Consider the following 19,591-nt stretch of genomic DNA (forward strand, 5'->3'; position numbering starts at 1 on the left):
CGCCATGTCCAGCCCCTGGCAGCTCTGCCAGTACAAGCCAGGCAACAGAGGCCCCAGGCAGACACGGGACCCCAGCCCCTCTCCACACCCCGCACTGAGGGCATCCCCTTCCCCCCAGCCCCTGCCGCCCCAAGTCCCCAACTCAGCAGCTGGGGCGGGACGGTACATGCTGGGGTCAGCCACTCACAGGCTGTATGACCCACACGTGGTGACTTAGCCCCTCTGTGCCTCGATTTCCCCATCTCTAACATGGGATGCCATGACCACCCGAGGCCCTCGTGTATAGCCCTGAGGAGCGAATGCATTCAAGGCACCCAGCACAGGTGACACAGACGGGTCTGGGTCCAGGTGGCCCTGGTTCCAGATGGCCCAGGCCTCCGTCAGCCCCCCCACCCCGCCCGCCTTCCCGGCGAAAGGGGCTGGAGGCCAGGGTAGGGCCAACTCGGGGCTGAAAGAAGCTGCCCGCCAGGCCTGCAGGCAGCCCCCCACCGCCCCGCCCAGCTGCCCCCTCCCGGTCCTGCTGCGCCCGCCCTCCTTCTCCCAAAGCCCCCAGGCCCCTGAGTCTCACCTGTGCCCCTCAAAGGGGCCCGACAGGAGGGCCTGCTCCCTCCGGGCACACGGCCCCCGGCCCGCCTCCCACTCAGAGCAGCTACCGGCGTTTTGCTTAACTCCTCTCATCTTTCACAGGAGCTGTCTTTTAAGAGACCCCAGGGACGGCTTTCCTCCTAGCGAGGTGTCATCAAGGAAAATAAAAGTAATCTACGGTGCGGGAGGACCCTTCCTAACTCAGTGGGGTGGCTGGTGCACGCCTGGCGGGGGCGGGGGCCTGTGAGCGGAACCCACGAGCTGCCTGGACAGCTCGGGCTGGGGCCCTCAGCCAGAGACGCGGCCCCAATTCCTGCCTGAGCCCATGTGCCCTAAACCCAAAACTGCCTGAACAGAAGTCCCCAGGACGTGGGGGAAGGGCAGCACACGGACTGCCCGGCACCAGCCTGTCCTGGGAGGCACCGGCTGGGCCCTCAGGGAGACTGCATAGGTCAGCAGACCACCACGGCCGAGGTGTGTCCCCCGCTCCCGTCACAGCTGGCTCCCTGCTCCTCCCTAGGTCGGGCAGGGCCACCCAGGGTCCCCGAGGCTGGGGTGGGGCCACCCTGAACCCCCCAAGGCTCAAGGGGACGTGAAGGCCAGGAGGACGGGTAAGGCGCTGGGGGAGACAGGACAACAACGGGCTGCGGAGGCCACACCAGAAGGCAGTGCTTTGCCTGCTGCTCAAGGCCACAGACGGCTCTGCACCCTCTGTGACCCTCTCAGGAGCCAGGGTGTCCGGCACAGGCCTCAGCCCCCTCCGTCACTCTCAGGTCCCAGCAGCAGAGCACAGGGAGGTGTCCTTCCCCGCTGGACACGCCCAGGTCTCGCCTGGACAGAGGCTGGGCCCGGAGCCGTCTGAAGTCCCGCCAGCCCCACGAGGCTGGAATGGTACTGGCTGGGCGTCTCTGCCCCGTGGTCTGACCTAACTCTGGGCACCCCCTCCTCCCTCCCTGGCCCTGGGTCAGCCCCCGCGGGGCTGGGAGCTGAGAAGTTGCGCCCAGCCTGCCCAGCCCTCCAGGTCTCTGTTCTTACAGGCTTGCCTCACCGGGCATGACTCAGAGGCCTCGGGACAGCACTGTCTCCTGTGATGAAATCCAGCTCCCTTCAAAGCCGGGACAAGCCCGTCAGCCACTGAGCAACCGCACCTCAGCTCACACGGTCTGGGGGTGGCCTCGGGAGGGTCCCGGCCTTCTGGGTGCACAGACCTGGTTTCCAGGCAGTGAGGGTGGGGGAGGAAGTGATGCCAGGCTTCACAGAGGCTAAGAGAACACACAGGCACCACACTCAGGACCCCGAACACCCACTGCATTGCTGGGGAGCAGGGCTGGGGTGCGGGGTGCTCAAGGCAGGACCCGCAGGGGGCGTGTGGGCACGTCTGAGTGGTCTGGCTCTAGAGAGGAGACTTGGAAAAGCAAGAACTTCACCTGCACGCGCAGCTCTCCTCGTCCTCAGAGGACACCTCCCCCGGGAAGCCTGTCCTGATGCCCCCACACTGAGCTTCCCCAAACCCTGTGCCTGCTGCTACCACGGGAACCATTCCACGCCCTGAGCCACAAGTTCACACGGCTGTGTCCCATCAGGTGGGGGCTCTGGAGGGCAGGGGTTTGCCAAGCCCAGGCCTAGAACACAGGGAAGCTCAGGATGGGGCCCTGAGGGAGGGAAGGAGGGAGGGAGTGAACTAATGAGTGAGGGAGGGACCGAGCTCCTCCAACCTCCCTCTGAGCCCCCAGCCCTCTCACCTAATCCCAGAGGCCTTTCCCCAGGCTCACTGGCCCGGGTCATTAATTCACATAAACAAGAAAGGAAAATATTTGCCTTTTTACAAAGAAAAATTGCCTCTTTCAGACAAGAAGGTAATTTCACAGGCAGCTGGCCGTGATGGTGAGGTCCTTAATCACCCTGAGGAGACACACGGGCCTGTTTGGATGTGTGTGGGGGTCAGTTACGGCCAACCCAGGGCTTCCTGCCTGGGCCGCCTGGAGGCCAGCGGACCAGGCCACATGCCACATGCCGCGCCCCACGCCTGCATCTCGCCCTCGGAGCTGCCTGCTAAGGGGGCCTACGCCTCCAAGGCCGAGGCCCAAGGTCCTAGCAGCCCTGACCTGGACCGCTGCTCCCTGCCACGGCCTGCCTGCATTTTCCACGTCACCTGGGAACTTCACGCTGAGGCTACGAAGCTGCCTCACGCACCCTGCCGGTGAGGGACACCTCTCCGCAGGGCTCTCCTGCCCGTGAGCCTCTGGGCAGCACCCGCTCTGGCTCTGGGCCTCTGCCAGGTGCCACACCTGACGTTCCGTGGCCTGGGCACCCGGGCTGACATTTCGTGGCCCGGGCACCCGGGCTGACGTGGGGAAGGGGGCTCCGCTGAGGCTGCAATGGGGTGGCGGGGGTGCCTACGAGTGCAGGGGGCTCCTGTCGCCGAAGGAACCCACCATTTCCCCTGCCCTGCACCTGCCCAGAAGACCCCCAGCAGTTCTTCCCACACCATCTAGATTCAGGGGTCCAGGAGGTGAGCCCCAGAAAGGCCCGGAAGCGCAGGTAGGAGAGAGCGCTAATGGACGCATCTCGGGGAAGGAGAGGCCGCAGAGACAGGGAGGATGGGGCCACCACACAGCGCCCCGAGGACTCGGGAAGGGGGAGTCAAGGTCGCCAGAGCCTCCGGAGAAAATGCAATTACTGGCGGCCCGGCCTTTTCAGGACTCTGGTGGGGGCTGGCACGCTGAGCTCTCGGTCACAGCTGTGGCTGCAATGCCCGAGCGACCCACCCAGCCCAGCAGAGGCATGCAGGGTGCCAGGCCTCACCCCTGTGCCCTACGCCCTGTAACAAGACCCTGGGCACCAAGCCACCCACAGAATCACCCCCACCTTGGCTTGCCCACAGCAGGGTGAGGGGCCCGGAGGTGGTCGGGAAGGCCCGCGGCTTGCCCGCAGGGAGTGCTCAGGGCCAGTGGAGAACCCAGATCCTGACCCCACCCTATCCCCCCCCCACTTGGCAAACACCGGACTCCTACTCAACCCTCAAAGCCTGTGTCCTGCGACACTGCTCGGCTCCTTCAAAGGCTCCATGCTGCTGTCAAAGGCTGACAGACCCCACCCCGGCCCCCGACTACCAGAAACTTCCGAGGGGCAGGGCATGGGCTGGGTGTCAGCTTTGCCCCCCAGATGCCCAGTGAGGGATGCAGGTGGAAGCACGGAACATGCGCTCAGCTCGTGCCCGAGGCCCCCCGGGGTCCAGCAACTCCTGGTCTTTGGGGACTCTGGACAAGCCCCTTTCCCCTCTGAGCCACAGCCCCACAAAGCAAAGAAGGGCACATACAGCTGAGAGCACCCCACCTCACCCCAACAGTGAAGGGTGCCACAGCCCCAAAGAGCAGAGGGTCTCGGGCCCAAATCAGGCACGAGCTGGAGACGGTGTTCCCATCAGGAACACACCCCACAACGTGGCCCATGACACTCCGGAAGCCGCTGTGACTGGGGGGATCCAACAGGCTGGAAGTAATGGCAGCCGGCAGTGTCCCCCCACCCCCCCGCCCCATGCCTTGTAAACCAGCCCCCAGGCCCCAGCCTGAGCGCTTGTTTCTATGGTAACTTCCCAAGGTCAGTGTAGGCAGCCTAGCTCGGCTGGAAACAAAAGACGCACCCCTCCTGCGGGCCCTGGGCTGCTAATGAGCCAGTGTGGCCCCCAGACCCCCGGAGCCGGTCTTCGTCCTCAGAGGGTCTCAGGCTTGAAATCCCCCAGCAAGCACGGCCTGATGGAGCGCAGCCGCTGCCCAAAGCCCAGGGGCAGAGACTACCGGGGCCAGGACACCTCCCGAGGCCCGCTTTGCCCCTCTCGTCCCCTCCACAGGGCTCCTGGGCCCTCCAGGCAGGCCCCACCTGCCCCGTAGCCAGAGTCCCAGCCGGGCTCTCTGCACCCAACTGGGGCAGTGAGCCCGCACAGGGTCACGATGCTGTGCTCACCAGCCCGGCGCCCCCCAGCGCCCTACAGTGTGCCCGTCACTGGGCCAAGCTGACGCGGCGCAGGCTCCTGGGATCCGCCCGCAGGGGCTGCTAACGGGACAGTGACCCGTGCTGGGCCAGCCATCACCGCTCATTACCACCATCACATCCTGCATTCCCCACACCGCAGGGGGAAGCTCAGAACCCAAGGGCATCGCCAGGGGGCGCGCAGTTGGGAGAAGGGACCCCATGCTCCCACGCGCCACTCCCCCGCACCCAGCACCTTGCTCACGCAGCACCCTGGCCTGCCAGGCCTCATCCACACCAGCCGACGGCCCAGGACCTGGTGTCCGCGGGGCCACGCAAGGCATCCCGGGGATGCGGACGGAGCAAACGCCGGGCCCCGGTCGGCCCCACGCACTGGAGCCCGGGCCTGAGACGGGGACCCACTTCGCTCCTGCTGACGCTGGAGCCGGATCCAACAGCAGAGCCGTGAGGGGATGTGCCGGCAGGCCCCCAGAAGGGGGGGCCCGGCAGGTGAGGTGTGGGTACGGCTGGTCTCCAGGACAGCCTCCCAGCTCACCCCAACCTCCTTGGTCGCCCAGGGACGCTCCCCCGGGCCCATTCCACCCCTGTGCTCCCCAACTGCAGGGACAGCTGCCCTCATCTGCCTCCCATCCAAGGCCACCCTCCCCGTCCCGCCGGCCCTGGCTCAGGGCCGCCCGAGGACATCCACCACCCACAGCTGAGCGTCCTCCCGCTGGGCCAGCATCCTCTCAGGGCCTCACGGACATCAGCTCGCTGCACCTCTGAGGAAACTGAGGCACAGAGAGGTTACGTGACTTGCCCAGTGTTGCACAGCTCGGAGGGACAGAGTTCGAACCCTGTCCTTGGCCGTACCCCACCCCCAGGGCGAGAGGCCTCCACTCACACTGCCGTCTATGCGGCACCCTGAGAGGCCGGACAGACGGAAGGACAGCTGCGAGCTCCCCTTCTGCTCGACTGCCGGCAGCGCGAGGCCGCAGAGCTCCCTGGGAAGGCCCGCCGGCCGCCGGGCCAGGGGCTGCGGTCCCCGGGCGCCCGCACACTGTCCACGGCCGAGCTGCCCCAAGCCAGGCCCCGGCCCCGCCCCAGGAGGACGCACCTGAGGAAGAAGGAGGCTGCGGCTGACGGGCTCGCGGGGGCCACCGCTGGGATGCCCGGGGCCGCGCCGCGGCTGCACGTCTTCGATGCGCCATCAGGGCCCACGGACGGTGGGCCGCCCCGGGCCGTGTCTGCCACCGCCACCGCGGCCACCGCTGCTCCAGCCTGGAGGGAAGCAGGGAGCCCGCGTGAGGGACAGGCACGCGTCCCTCACCAGGGAGCCGGGGAAGCAGGCCCGTGCACCCCAAGCCCAGCAAGCTCCCTGGGCCCTGCACGCACAGGACCAGCCGGCTCGGGGAATGGCCGGGGCAGAGGTGGGCCCAGACGCCGGCCCAGGGACTGGACTTCCCAGCCCTTCCCCCTTCCAGTTCCAGAAACACAGTGACCACAGTGGTCAGGACCGATGGACAGGGACCACGCCCTCACCCCTGGGCCGTCTGTCTGGGAGCACCCAGAGGCATGATTGAGAAGCAACCACAGTAAATAGTTGTCACGAGCACTAATCGCCCCGTGTATGATAATACACTGTCTTCCCATCATCTGAGATACTACTTTGGCATTTCCAACTAATTAGCGAAAATAAATCCCGGAAAGGGAGGCAGCCTCGTAACAAAGCACAAAGGTAATTAAACGCGCCCCAGGACGGCGCTGGCAAACTTGAGATCTGGCCACTGTATATTACATTTATGCGCACATGTCGGGCCCTGAACCCCCAGGCCAGACCTGGTCCTGGAGGGGGATGGACATCAGCCACCCCAGCCCCATCCCCTTCCCCAAGGGCCCCAACCTCCAAGGCTCCCCAGGCACCACAGCCTGGCCCCTGGGGCTTCTGGCTTCACTTGGCCCTGAGCCCTGTCCAGGGCGTCCTCTGTACCTGGATGAAAGGACAGGGGCCTGTCTGGTGACCCTGCCTATGAGGAACCCAGGGGGCAGCCACACTCTAGAGGGCCTAGCATCCTCAGGGTCTCCCAAGTGACACGGCCACAAGCCAGGGTGGCACTTCAGCAGAATAAGCCATCATGGGCCCCAGGAGGAATGTTCTGGCAGAAGGTCCTGCCACCTCACAGCAGCATCCCTCCTCACCATGGCAGAGGGTCTCACCCCACCCAGCCCGTGGTCAGCACCAGCTCCCAAAACCCCCCTAGGGACACAGCAAAAACATGTCTGCAAAGGAAGTTCAAAGGGAGCCCCAAACCTTAAGCTGCACGGACGCCGGGCACCCCTACCTGGCCCCCCCCTGCAGCACCCCCAAGGCTGCAAGCACAGGTCAGTGGCAGAGAAGGGCCAACCTGGAATAGTCCAGGCCCTCGCCAGGCACTGTGCTAGCGCACCACACCCTGCCACCTGCCTCACATCTGCCTATAGGGCAGGAACTCCTATGCATCCCTCAGAACCCAGTCCAGCCAGCCCTCTCCTTCTCCAGGCCACTCCTTGTGCCTGTCCTGGCCTCCCCCAGCCCTCAGACCTCCCCCAGCTTCCCCCAGTCTATGTAGTGCTGCCGACTCACAGAGAAACAACACCAGGCTCAACTACCCAGCACCATATTCTCCCATCCCCCAAGCTTGCATGAGCACCTAGTGCATGCCAGGAATCAGGAGGCCCCAGAGGGAGACTCTACACCTGCCCGGTCTCCTCCACATCCATGGCACCTTGCCTGGCACATAGTAGGTGTTCAATAAATCTGTCCTCCAGGAGAACAGGGCGTGGCAGGGACACGCGGAGCTCACGGCCAGGAGGTGGGCCCTGCGCCCCAGGGCAAGGGGGCGCTGCAGGAGCAGAGGGGCACCCGGTCACGGGAAACATTCCACAAGGTGGGGGGGGGGGGGGGGGTCAGCCAGGCCTGGACCTGGGTAACAGGAAAGGAACCGGATTTCTCCTCCAGGCAGCTGTGGAGCTCAAGGCAAATGTGAGTGACACAGGGCAGCCAAGGTCCCCGACAGCCTGGACGCTGCCCGCTTCCCCTGCGGCCTTACACGCACGTGACGTGCGATGCTCCCTCACCTCAAACGTCAGTCCCCTTTCTGTCACTTAACATACGTGCTCCCTGTGAGAGAACTAAACTCCTTTGTCGAGCAGAGCGGTGGAAGACAGGACTGATGTTAAAAGCTGCGTGACCCACAGGGCCTGGCCTGGGTCTGGCTGAGCACCCCACTGTGAGCAGTGCACGGCCGGGGGCTCCCAGGGGCCGGGGCAGGGCTCACCCCCGCAACGCCCCTAGTACCCACTGCTCCAACTGGCCCGAGGCAGGGCCCACGTCCAGCGGCCCAGGCTGGCCCATCTACGCTGGCCAGCAAGGCCGCCTGGATGGCAGGGGACACGGCTGTGAGGTCACGGCCCCACACGGCCCTCCACCCACTCCCGCGGGGCCCAAGCATCCCACCTCCCACGCCGGCATCTCTGCCTTCAGCCAGAACGTCCGGCCCCACCAGCAACGGTGCAGGCCACCCAGCCTGCCTACGGCTGGCCGAGCCCCACACTGACCTGTCTGGGGTCCCGCACACGCCTCGGCTCCGCCGGCCCACGAGCTGCCGAGACCCGGCTCCGGCCACCAGGAGGCCGCTGCCGATTCCTGCCGGAAGCAGAGCCCAGACGCGCCAAAAGAAGCCGAGGGGGCGGGGGAGGGCGGCGGGAGGGAAGACCACGACACGACACAACACGGGGACAGCAGATGGCGGGGGGGCGAGGGCGGGGGTGGGCGGGCGGCCAAACAGAAAACGTGATGGAGGCGCCACAGCAGCAAGGAAAGAAAAGCATGAAGAGAGAAGAGCGTAAGGAGGGCCCACCGGACCGGGAGGCCCCTGCAGGAGGCTCCAGACCTCTCTACAGGGTGCCCACGATGGGGCGCCAGGGTGCCAAGGAGCACGGTTTGGGAAACACCAAGCGAACCCATTCCTTAGGAGCCCTCTGGGCCTGCATTCCACATCTGCAAGATTGTGGCCCATGAAGGACGACGTTCCCCAGCTCCTCAGGACAAATACCTCTCCGGGGGCCACTTTGTGCCCAGAGGAAAGGTGGGGAGGCAGAGGTGGAGGTGGCTAAGGGGAGGCCAGAGCTGAATCTTGCCCTGCAGGGGGCACGGGTGGCATCGTCCACTGGGCATGTGCCGGGCCCCCTCAAAGCTCTGCCCGGTCACCCAGAGGGCCCCGGGCTGGGACAGTCCTAGACTCTGCAGGTGCCTTGTCCCGCCCCCATGTCACAGAAGCACCTCACGTGGAAGTGGGGGCCCATCTGTCCAACTTCCACTCCACGGATGGGTAAACTGAGGCCCAGAGGGGGTACCAGCAACGGGTTAGCCAGGTCAGAGAGACAAAGCTCCCTCCATCCCACGCCGTTTCGGCCTTGTCCCCGAGGACAGGTGAGCACCCACCAGGGACCCCTGCCAGGGTTCACGGGAAGTGGGGGGAGGCAAGCAGGCTGGCACACAGGCAGCAGGAGCCAGGTCCCCAAGCCGGGGCCACCCAGCCTCCATGGACAGAGGGAAATCCTGGCTCCACCAAAAATGACCTCACCTCCCACTCAAAGCAGCGTGCAGCACCTCCTCCAGGAAGCCCTCCATCCTCCCTGTCCAGGCCGAGCCTCCGCTGCCCCAGCCCCTGCGGCGGGCTGGGAACCCTCTGCTCCAGGTCCTCCTCCACGAACTGTGGGGCCCTGGGTAGGGCCCGGCCCGTGTCTACAAGACTAGGGAAGGTTCGCACAGGCTCTGCTAGCCTGGACCCAAGGTAGCTGCACCCTTCACCCAGTTACTCAGTCCCGCCCTCAGCCGCCCCAGGCGGTGCTACCTTTAGCCTACCGTGGGGTCAGGAGGCCAAAGCCTCAATCTCTTGGCATCTGGCTGTAAAATGAGTGCAGATGTCCTGTGAACATCTGACGGGGCCCTGCGAACACGGGGGAGACATCACGGTTCACAGCCGTGTCCCCGTGGAGCAGGCCAGGGCAGAGCACCTGGGGTGGCCCACGGGCACCTCCATCCCCCACGGTGGCAGAAATGCCTCTGCCTGACACAGTCTGGAAAGCAACTGCCCGACTGTCCCGCTGGGCGGCTCCCACTGCCGGGAATCATCACTGGACACTCAGGAGGTGAATGACCCGGAAAGGGCCGAGCTCTGTGCTCTGGACGGGGAAGTGGGCTGCAGTCTCGACAACAGCGTGGCTGGCTGAGGGCTGCTCCATCCACACAGTAGATAGCCATGCGCACAGACTGACCCGCAGCAGCCCATGGGGCAGGCTCCCAGCCCCAGCGCCTAGAACATACCAGGCCCTCTCTGCCCACCTCACCCACCCAGATCCAAGTCTGCCTAGAGACCGTGGCACCCAGGGCCGCTGATGGGCTGTGGTGGAGATTCACAGCACATCTCTTCAGAAGTATTTAATTCTAGAGCCTAACATGCAGTATTTTAACACTCCACAGCCGCCTCTAATGATCAATGCCCTGGTTCAGGGGAAATTACCTCATCTGAGTCCCAAAGTTCTATTTATGGTTCTAATAATCTCTCTATTGATCGCCAGGACTGCTGTCTAATTATAAATCCACTCCCACCCACCCTGAACGCAATCAACGCACACATAAAACCAACAGGGAGCCTTAAATGCTCACGTTTTACGGTGTGCAGGCCGCCGGTGGGGCTGCCCAGCTAGAGGCCAGTGACCCCACCACAGCGCAGGGAGGCTGCACCGAGGCGCTGCGCCATCCCGCCCTCTCCCTCCTCCGCTCACCCCACTCCTCCGCCTCCTGGAGCCCTCAGAGCCGCGGCCAACCCCTCTGTCCACCTGCAAGACTGCGCTCAGCTCCCTCCCAGGTAAGGAGCCCCCTGGCTATTCCCAGCAGCCTCCTCTGCCCCCATACACTTCTCGCTGGGCCCACCATCTCTGACACTTCCCTGCAGGCCCAGCTCAATGCCACCTCCTCCAGGAAGCCGCCCGGCTCTCTCGAGCCCCTCGGCACATTCCTCCCGGGCAGCCCAGCCCTCGGGCCAGAAGGCACCATGGGACTGGCACGGCAGAGGCTGGCCTCCCTCTTCTTGACCTCACTCAGGACTTAACAAATGCAGGAGTCGGAAGCAGTGAGGCCACACCCAGGTGCGTTGTCACACCAACTGGAGGCTAGTTCAGACCCAGAAGTTCTTCCTGGGAGCCCCCTGTGCACCCCAGGCTACTGAGGGCCAGGGAGGCCCCAAGGACGGGGCAGCCTCGGGCGGACCAGCTCCAGCAGCAAGTCACAGGGGGCCAGCTCCCAGCAAAGGCAGGGTCTCGCCAAGGGCCACCCTGGAGGCAGCAACGTCCAGCCAGCACACCTCAGTGCCTTCAGAGGGGCCAGCAAGCTCAGAGGCGGGGACAGGGCGGGGGTCAGTCTCGCCCAGGGGCTGTACGGACTTTGCCCCAAGAGCTGGGGGCCCTCCTCGTGCCTCCATGTCCCACAGCCCCACGGGGCACGGAGACCCCAGGAGACGTCTGCCTCATGCTCTATTTCAGAGACACTTGCTGGGCGAGTTGGTGCGGCTGGCACTGTGGCAACTGTTAAGGCTTTCACAGCCACGTACCCGTCTCCCTGCCCCTGGGGCTCCACGGGGTGTGGACGATACAGCCACAAACACTTGTGCCGCACCGCCACCTGCTCCCCCCAGGCCGCGACCCCACCCCCAGTTCTGTCTCCCAGTAAGCCCTCCCCACCTCCATGCACACAGACCAGTCCCTCTGCTTACAGGGTCCCTTCTACTTTGTCGCCTGGTGAGCCCCTATTCCGGGCACAGCTGGGCCCCCAGGAGAAGGCACCCCACCCCCCCATGTCGTGCAGGGCTTGGGCCTCCTGGGGAAAGGCCCTCCCGGCGCCCAGCACACCTAGTCCCATGTACCACCAAACCCAAAGCAACTCCCTCCAGCGTCCCAGGAGACCCCCGATCCAATAACCCACCCTCTCCCGACCCACCTACCCTGGTACGCCTTCTCTTAGAAGGAAGACTGGGGGGACACAGAGGACACTTGGGAGAAACTCCCACCAGAGAAGCCCTGTGACCAAGGCGGGGCCGGGCCCCCAGCTCCGGTCATCTCAGGCCGCGGGGCCCTCCCTGAGCACACCCAGCCCAGGTCCGGGGCACCCCCGGCACCCCTGGTGCCCAGAGCTGGTTCCACGGAAGCTATGCCACTGCTGTGGGTGACAATCCGGTGGGCCTGAGGAGGGGAGCCCCGGAGCGGGGAGGGGGGTATCCCGCAGTCACCCAAAAAGAGGTGGCTCCTGAGAGGCCAGGCCCCGAGTAAGCGGGAACGGGGTCCCCACCACCTGCAGGCCCCCCGCTACCCTCCAGGCTCTGTCACCTGTCCACGGGGCAAGGCTGTGTCACCCAGGGCTGCTGCGCTCCAGGCAGGAGAGCCTGGATGGGGAGTCACCAGGAGCAGATGTTGGATGACGGTCTGACCTTGTCCCAGCAGGTGGGCCCTTCTGTCAGCCCACGGCGCCACGCGTGCTCTCAGAGTGGCCAAACCGTCCCCAACCACAGGCCTGTGCCAGGTGGGAGCGATGCTCCAGGGTACACAAGAGGACCCTGCCCCCCAGTGACCTCATAGGCTGACTTGACGAGGGCCTTGGAAATGTCTGGGGCCTCCTCCAAAAGGCAGAGCCCCCCTGCTCTAGGAGGAGCCGTGCTGCAGGGCACCCACTGAGCTGGGCACTCAGCGCCTGAGAACGCCCAGCCCTGACCGCCTGTAAGCGTCCTGCCTGGTGTCCCAGGGGGCCCACAGCCCACTGCGCCCCGGGCACTCACCAGGCACGTCGGTGGCAGGAAGCTGTTGACCCTCGAGACGCTCCACATGCCCTCTAGGCACTGCTGGGCCTGGATGGTGACCGTGCTCAGTGCCCCGCCCAGGCCAGCGGGTGCCACCGACACCTGGACGCTGGGCCCGGATGGCCAGCCCAGCCCCTTCCTCCTGTCTGGCCCCACTCGGCCCAGCTGCCGCCCCACCAGGCCCACCGGCACCGGTCCATCCCTCGGGCTGGTGGCGGCACCAGGGCTGGGGGGCCTGAGTCCGGGGCCTCCATGGGGGGCGTCAGGGTCCTCGCGGCTGGCAGGCGCCTGCAGCAGCCGCAGAGCCTCCCGTGTGAGCTGGGTCAGGTGCGTGGTACAGACGTCACAGCGGCGCTCAGCCTCTGGGCGACACGCAGGCAGCTCGTCAAGAAGCAGAGCGGAGAGGCACGGGTCCTGGGGGAACAGGGGACAAAGGGACAAAGGGACAAAGGGATCAGTGCCTGGGTGCCAGGACTCACCACCTGGTCCTCACGTCCACGGCACCAGGCCAGCGTGCGTGGCGGCCGCTGCACCATCCATAGGTGACTAATAAGCCCCAAACGGTGTCATCGGCACACACCCAGCAGGAAATAATCATCGGGGCTTGAGAGTGAGGCTCGCGGTGCCCTTGACAACTGCCCAGCTCCTCCTGCCGTTATCACCACGCTCGCTCATGTTTAAGGAGGCATTCGCATGCTCCCCGACGTGCAGCCAGCAGCCAAGGCCAAGGCCGCCCGGCCGAGGAGCAGCCAGGGGGCCGGCAGAACAAGGCATCCATGGCAGGCTGGGGGCAGCCAGCACCAGGGCCCCGGCTAGAAGCAACGTCTATTCCAGAGCCAGTGGAGGTGGGGCTGAGGGGCTGGAGACCCTCCCCCTGCCTTTGCAGCATCTCCGGCCCTGCTCCACAGGGCCGAGCTGGCGATTCCAAGTCCACGGGAAGACAGAGGCCGAGCGCGGCCAGCAGAGACAGGAGGCAAGGCTCGATGGCCTCCACGCTCCATCCCAGGCATGGACTTGGTCCCTGCAGCCCACCCCCTGCCCTGCACTGAGGGGGACATACGGGTCTAACTGCAAGCCTGGTAACCAGAGAGGGCTAAGAACAGGAGCCAGGGGAGCCCAGAGGAGGTCCTCGCCTAGCGTGGAGGTCAGGGAGGGCTTCCTGGAGGAGGTGACATCTCTGGAAGAAAGAAGAGGAGGAGGGAACCAATCCTCAGAAGGAAACTCACTGGAGGGAAGCTTTTAAGAGTCCCATTCCCGGGGCCCAGTCCCTGCACCTTGACCCCCCCCACCAGGCTCTGCCTCAGCCCTTCCCTGGGGCAGCCCCGCAGGGCTCCGGGTCTGTGCTGGGACCAGCCCCTCAGCATCCTTGCCCCTTCCCCGAGGGGCAAGCCCCAACCACAGGTGCCTGGCTGGGACATCCCCTCAGCAGAGCATGAGCCCAGCCTGGCTGTGGCTGTGACCACCCAGGACTTTCCCAGTGCCACCTGACAGAGCAAACCCCCAATGCGGGCCTGGGTCTCCAATTCGGCCAGCTGCTGGACTCGGCCGGTCCCATCCCTCCCCGTCACCACAGCCTGGACCCGCTGCAAATCTGCAGAGCCAGGGCCTTCCCCCCTCCCTGGCCACACCTCTCCCAAAAGGTTCTAGGCAAGGCCTGGCTCCAGTCCAGCGGCCCCCTTGGCCAAAAAAGGACTACGACCTACCCAAACCCTCAGATGCAGAAGCCATAAGCACCGTGCAGAAGTGGTGCCTCATTCATCCCAGCAGGGTTCCCCAAGCCTGACCAGTGTCCACAGATGCCTGGGAGGGCTCCAGGGGGTGACAGCTGGGACAGAGTGGCCTTGCCATGAAAGTACGCTCTGCCGGTCCAGCATCAGCAGGCCATCGCTCTGCTTCTGTGTCCCCAGGACAGGCAGACCTCGGAGATATTTCAGTTTCGGTCCAGATCACCGCAATAAAGGGAGTATTGAAATAAAGCGAGTCACATGAGTTTTTTGGTTTCCCAATTATAAGAGCTATGTTTACACCACACTGTAATCTGTTCAGCGTGCAATAGCATTGTGTCTAAAAAAAACAATTTAATGTTAAAAAACAGCATGGATTAAAAAACGACGCTGTCAGAAAAACAGTGCTGACAGACTCGCTGGACACAGGGCTGCCACAAGGCCTCGGCTCGCAGAAAACACCGCACCTGTGAAGCGCAGCAAAGCAAAGCACGTCCAACCAGGTGTGCCTGCGCCGCCCCACGCTCCTGGCAGGCTCGGCCATAGAGCTGCCCCCTCACGTGCCCCCGGGCAGGCCTGGTCGAATGACAGCGTGACCCCAGCCAGGCCAGGCCTTGCCAGCTACCTGATTTACGGGCCGCTCCGGAAGGCCTGGCTTTTCTCCAGCAGGGGCTGGCGGGCCCCAGAGCCTCAGAAGCGCCCAGCATGTCGGGTCCCAATCAGCGACACCACCCCCGCCTGCTGCTCCCCCGTGGGGCCCCAGGGAGGCCGGAAATGCCGCGGGGACCCCACTCGTGTTGCCCGTGGGCCACAGATGGAATCCAGACGGCGGCCCAGCCGCGCCTGGCTCACACGGGCCAGCTGTCACTCCATCCCCCACCCCCAACCCTGCCAGTTTTCCAGGCCCGGCCCTGATGACTCTGGTTTTTCCACTCAGCAGGAGGCAGCTAATGGTGGGCTGGTGAGAGGGCGAGGGAGGGCGGCCCGCTAGAGCCATTAACCGACTTGAAAGGCAGCCCAGACCCCGCCCGGCCCAGGCCCAGCTGCCCATTGTTCTACGGCCTTTGCTTCCGGGGAGCCCAGGCATCCCCTCCAAGGCCTGCACAGGAGAAGGCGGAAGGAAAGTGGGAAGCGCAGGGAATGGCGCGCTGCTAACGCCCGCACCAGAACCCCGACGCGCAGCCACGCCCCCAGCCGGTCCTGAGGAATTCAGGTGGGGCGCCAAGGAGGCCCCAGCGGCCCCAGGCCTCAGGCTGAGAATCAAAGCCCTATGTGGGAACCACAGGGGTCTGCTCTCGGGGGAGAGAGCCCCCCTAGCTCAAGCACACCCCGCACGGGGAGACAAGCCCAGGGCTGCCCGGTCACCTGCTCGGTGAGCCAACTGCGGGGGTTTCCGCACTCGTGGCCCCCCCAGGCCACGGTCTCCCGAGTCCTGCTTCACAAGTTCCCAGGAGGGCCAGGCCCAACACACCCGGGCCCACCCCATGGCCAAAGCCCCCTTGAGGGGCCAAGTACCCCCTTGCAGCAATGGCAGCCGAGCCCACCCCTAGGGGGACCCTCACATCATCACTGCCGAAGGCTGGCTGATCCCCCGGGCCTCGAGGGGCTCCCGGCATGGGGCAGGCCCGTCTCTCCAACCCGTCTGCTGTCACACACGTGAGATGGCAAAGGCCAACAGGAGGAGGGACCCGCCTGGGGTGACTGCACGGAGAGCCCCGTGGACCCTGAGCCCCTCTGACAGGCCAGGCAGCAGCGGCTGGGCCACTGAGCAGCCTGGGACAGTCACTGCACACTGGTCACTCAGAACCACAGCCCACACTGGAGGGACCAACCTGGGGACCGCAAGCTTTGGGCAGGACAGGCCTAGAGCCAGGATCCCCGCCCCCAGCACCCTGGCCCAGCGCTCGGGGCTCCAGGGAGGAGGCTTCTCCTGGGAGCTGGCACGGGCCACTCCCAGGATGGGCACCCTGGACCCCAGAAGGTGAGGGGTGACGGCACCTTCCACACCACCTGCCGACCCCTGGGCAGCCCTCAGGGAGACAAAGCCCCTCCCCACTCCTCAGCCACACCTTCCCCCCAGCGCAGCCCACAATCCTCAGACCCCAGCACAGGGAGGGGAGGTGGGGGACGCCTGGGAGGAGCAGCCCTCCCTCCCCCAGGCCTGGTCTCCTCTCTCAGCCCTGGGGCAGCTCCTGGCAGCTCCAGGGTCCACAGGCCCAACTTCCAGAATTTTAACCCCTGAAAGCCCCTGCCACCGTGCAGCCTGGCACCACCCCCCTCCCCTCCAGAGCCCAGCACCTTCAGAAAGACAGTAGTTTTCCTGCTGCAAAATATTACTTTTAGTTTCCTCTTTGTGGTCTAATCAAACAGATATTTTACTTGCATTTGGAAAATGTTTTTCTTAATTTGATTCAATTTAGCATTGCGTACCACCTACCCTGCATGCTGCCTGGCTTTCAGGGAGCCTCCCCGCACTTAAAAATGATGACTTCTCTTTCTTCGCTTTGTTTCTGGGTCTCCAAGTTGCTTTAAGTAATCCTTCCATCTGCTCCTGTGAGGGAGTCCTGGAGGGGGCCGCGCTGCCCCACCATCACCACCAGGAGAGGGTTCCCCAGCCCGGCCAGTCAGGCTCCCCCGCAGGGCAGGAGGGGAGCTGACCAGAAGCTCCCCACCCCACCGCCACGGATGCTCCCCTGGGAGGGGGTGGGAAGGGGCTCTATTCCCCAATTCAGAAAAGCCCCCAGGCCGCAGGGCTATGAGGCGACCCTCTCTGAATCCCCATCACCCCGTCTTTTAAAAGGGGGCCCGGGCACCCACTGGCAGGGTGCCTAGGAGAGCACATGGGCCCAGAGGCCAGCCACACGGTCAGGCTCAACAAGCAGGCGCTGAGCAAGGTCCCACCAGCCACAGCTCCCTCCGCCCCATCCTCCCTTCTCTCCACAAACAAAGCAGCTGGGCCGTGACCCCGCGCGGCCCCCTTTTCCGGAGTTGACAACAGGTCCAGGAAGGGACCCCTGGCTGCCGGGCCGGGCGCTGCCCTCCCAGGCTCTGCTGTCGAGGACATTCCCAGGTCGCGTGCAGCGGGCTCGGTTTCCAGCCACACCGCAGCCATCCCAGGCCCTCCCTCCCTCCCTCCCACCCAGCCAGAGCCTCACCAGGGGCCCGGCCCCCAGCCCCAGGCCCCACCACCTGCTGGGTCCAGTGGGATGCCTGGAGACCCAAACCCGACCCTCCCTCTGCCAGCCAGGCCGCCAGAGACCACCCTGGCCTGCAGGCCTGCAGTTCTGAGGCCCCAAGCTGACGGGGGGAGGGGCAGGGGGGGCCGCAGCCTGGCCCACCCAGCGCTGCCCAGCACCCATCCCCAAGGCCCTGTGCCAGGCACCGGCCAGCTGGGCAGCTCGGGGCACACACTAGCTCATTGAGACCTCCTCCCCTCAACGGCCTCTCTATCCTCCACACGAGGCCACACAAGGGTGGCGGGGGCCCGGGGGGCTAAAGGCCAGACAGGCAGGACGGCCTCAGCGGGTGAGGGTGGTGGAGATGCAGCTCCATCAGGACACCCGCCGCGGGGTGGGAGGGGGTGCCTGGTGCCCAGCCAGACACGACCTTCAGTCTGACTGTCCACCTCTGGATGCGAGCACAGCCTGTGGACCTCAGTTTCCTCATCTGGACAACAGGCCGTGGCAGATCGCACCCCGCAAGCCCAGCCACAGCCAGGGCCCCCAATGCCACTTGGGAGGCTCTGAGTCCCAGCAAAAGGGGCAGGTACAGAAGCCGAATAGGGCCCCTGCCCCCAGGTGGCCCCAGATACCGTGTTCTCCTGCACACAGGGCCACCCCTGCCCACCAGCCCCTCCGACAAGGCTGCCAGAAGAGCCCGGAACTACGGCTCTTTATCAGAGGGCTTCCCAGGACCCCCCAGGCCCCACTTCTACTCCAGGGCTGGAGCGCAACTGCACTCCACCCCACCTCCCGACCTTCAACCTCACCCTGCTTTCCCCTTGTCACCCTACAGGGCACCCAAGACACAGTCTCCGCATGTGCTCCGGGCAACCCCATCCTCGAGCTCTTGACGCTCCACCCCTGGAGACCCTCACCCCACCTCTGGGCTAATTCCAGCCCAGATCAAATACCACCTCCTCCAGGAGGTCCTCCTGGGTGCCCCTTTCCAGAGCCCTCCCTCCCAGGGCACTTTGGTTAAGAGCACAGACTTCAGAGGCGGAGAAGCCAGGGTGTGTGGCCTCGGGCAAGTCACTCACACCCGTGTGTCTGCGCGTGGGGTGGTGGAGCTAAGCACATAATTCCCAGAGGCCTGCTCACTGGTGACGGGTTTTGAACAGGCCAAGTATGTGGGGCTGGCGGGGATTCCAGGAAGCAAAACTGGGCTGTGGCCTCGTACCAAGGCTGTGTGGGGGAGGATGGTGACGGGGAGCCTAGGACGGGGCAATTCGGAAGGAGCCGACTCTGCAGCCCACACCCCCGAGCAGGGCACAGAGCAGGGCCAGCGCCCGGCATGCTCCACCCGGAAACGGAGGCAGTTGTGCAGGCCAGCATCCATCACACGGGATCAGAGGTGAACGCACATGGCGGTGTAAGGACATCCACCCGAGGTGGACACAGCAGCCTGTCGCTGGGCCGTGTAGGACCGTAAATCCGCCAGCCCCAGGCGCCCAGCTGAGCCCACCCACCCCTGCCCCAGCCCAGCGCCCACAGCCGAAGCCTGGGATGCTGCCCAGGGCGGGCAGGGACCAGACCAGATGAGTCCGGGGATCCCTCCCAGGAGCCCTGCAGTCCACGTTGGCCCTCGGCCACAAAACGTAGCACCAGTAGCGAAAGCGCCCCTTCACCTAGAGGGGGCCAGAGTGTCTACTCAGCCCAAGGATGCTGTTCCCAGACAGGGCAGCTGAGGCCCTGCCAAGCGACCACACCACAGGAGCTGGGGCCACAGGAGCTGGGGCCACAGGAGCTAGGGCCACAGGAACTGGGGGCCACAGGAGCTGGGGAGAGAGGCTTGTCTGCCACGCATCCACCCAGCGGGAAGGTAGATCATGGGGCTCAGAGGTCAGGGCTCAGGGGTGGATGACCAGAGAGCGGCTCCCAGAGGGTCCCAGCCAGCCCAGACTGGCTGCTTCCAGAAACCTGACAGGGGACAGCCTGGCCCTGAATGCCACCCCCAACCGCACGGGTTCCCCGTCCCCAGGAAGCAGACGAGTGGACGGAGGCCAGACGCACTGAGGGACACTCGATCCACTTCCATTCTGTTTATTTACTCATACCCCGCACCTTCTTGCACAAAAACTGCAGTGGCTTCCAGGAACTATTTGGCATAAACTGGAAGTAAAACCACGTGGCTAGAGACAGTCATGTTAGAGCAGCTAGGAACGATCAGTTCCCACAGACGTGTGAGAAAGGGCCCATGCGG

At 64.9% G+C, this 19,591-nt stretch overlaps 1 protein-coding gene across 1 annotated transcript in view; it reads right to left on the reverse strand.

The window, feature by feature from the left end:
- Positions 1 to 19,591, reverse strand: part of KIF26A (kinesin family member 26A) — a 38,464-nt gene that overhangs the window by 12,632 nt on the left and 6,241 nt on the right. The window contains exons 3-4 of the mRNA XM_007455587.1: positions 12,426 to 12,860; positions 5,672 to 5,835 (exon numbers count right to left, since the gene is read on the reverse strand). Of these exons, the coding sequence (XP_007455649.1) occupies positions 5,672 to 5,835; positions 12,426 to 12,860 (599 nt within the window). The remainder of the gene's footprint in view (positions 1 to 5,671; positions 5,836 to 12,425; positions 12,861 to 19,591) is intronic.

Source organism: Lipotes vexillifer, unplaced genomic scaffold (assembly GCF_000442215.2).
Source record: "Lipotes vexillifer unplaced genomic scaffold, Lipotes_vexillifer_v1.1 scaffold584, whole genome shotgun sequence".
Classification (NCBI taxonomy): Eukaryota; Metazoa; Chordata; class Mammalia; order Artiodactyla; family Lipotidae; genus Lipotes; species Lipotes vexillifer.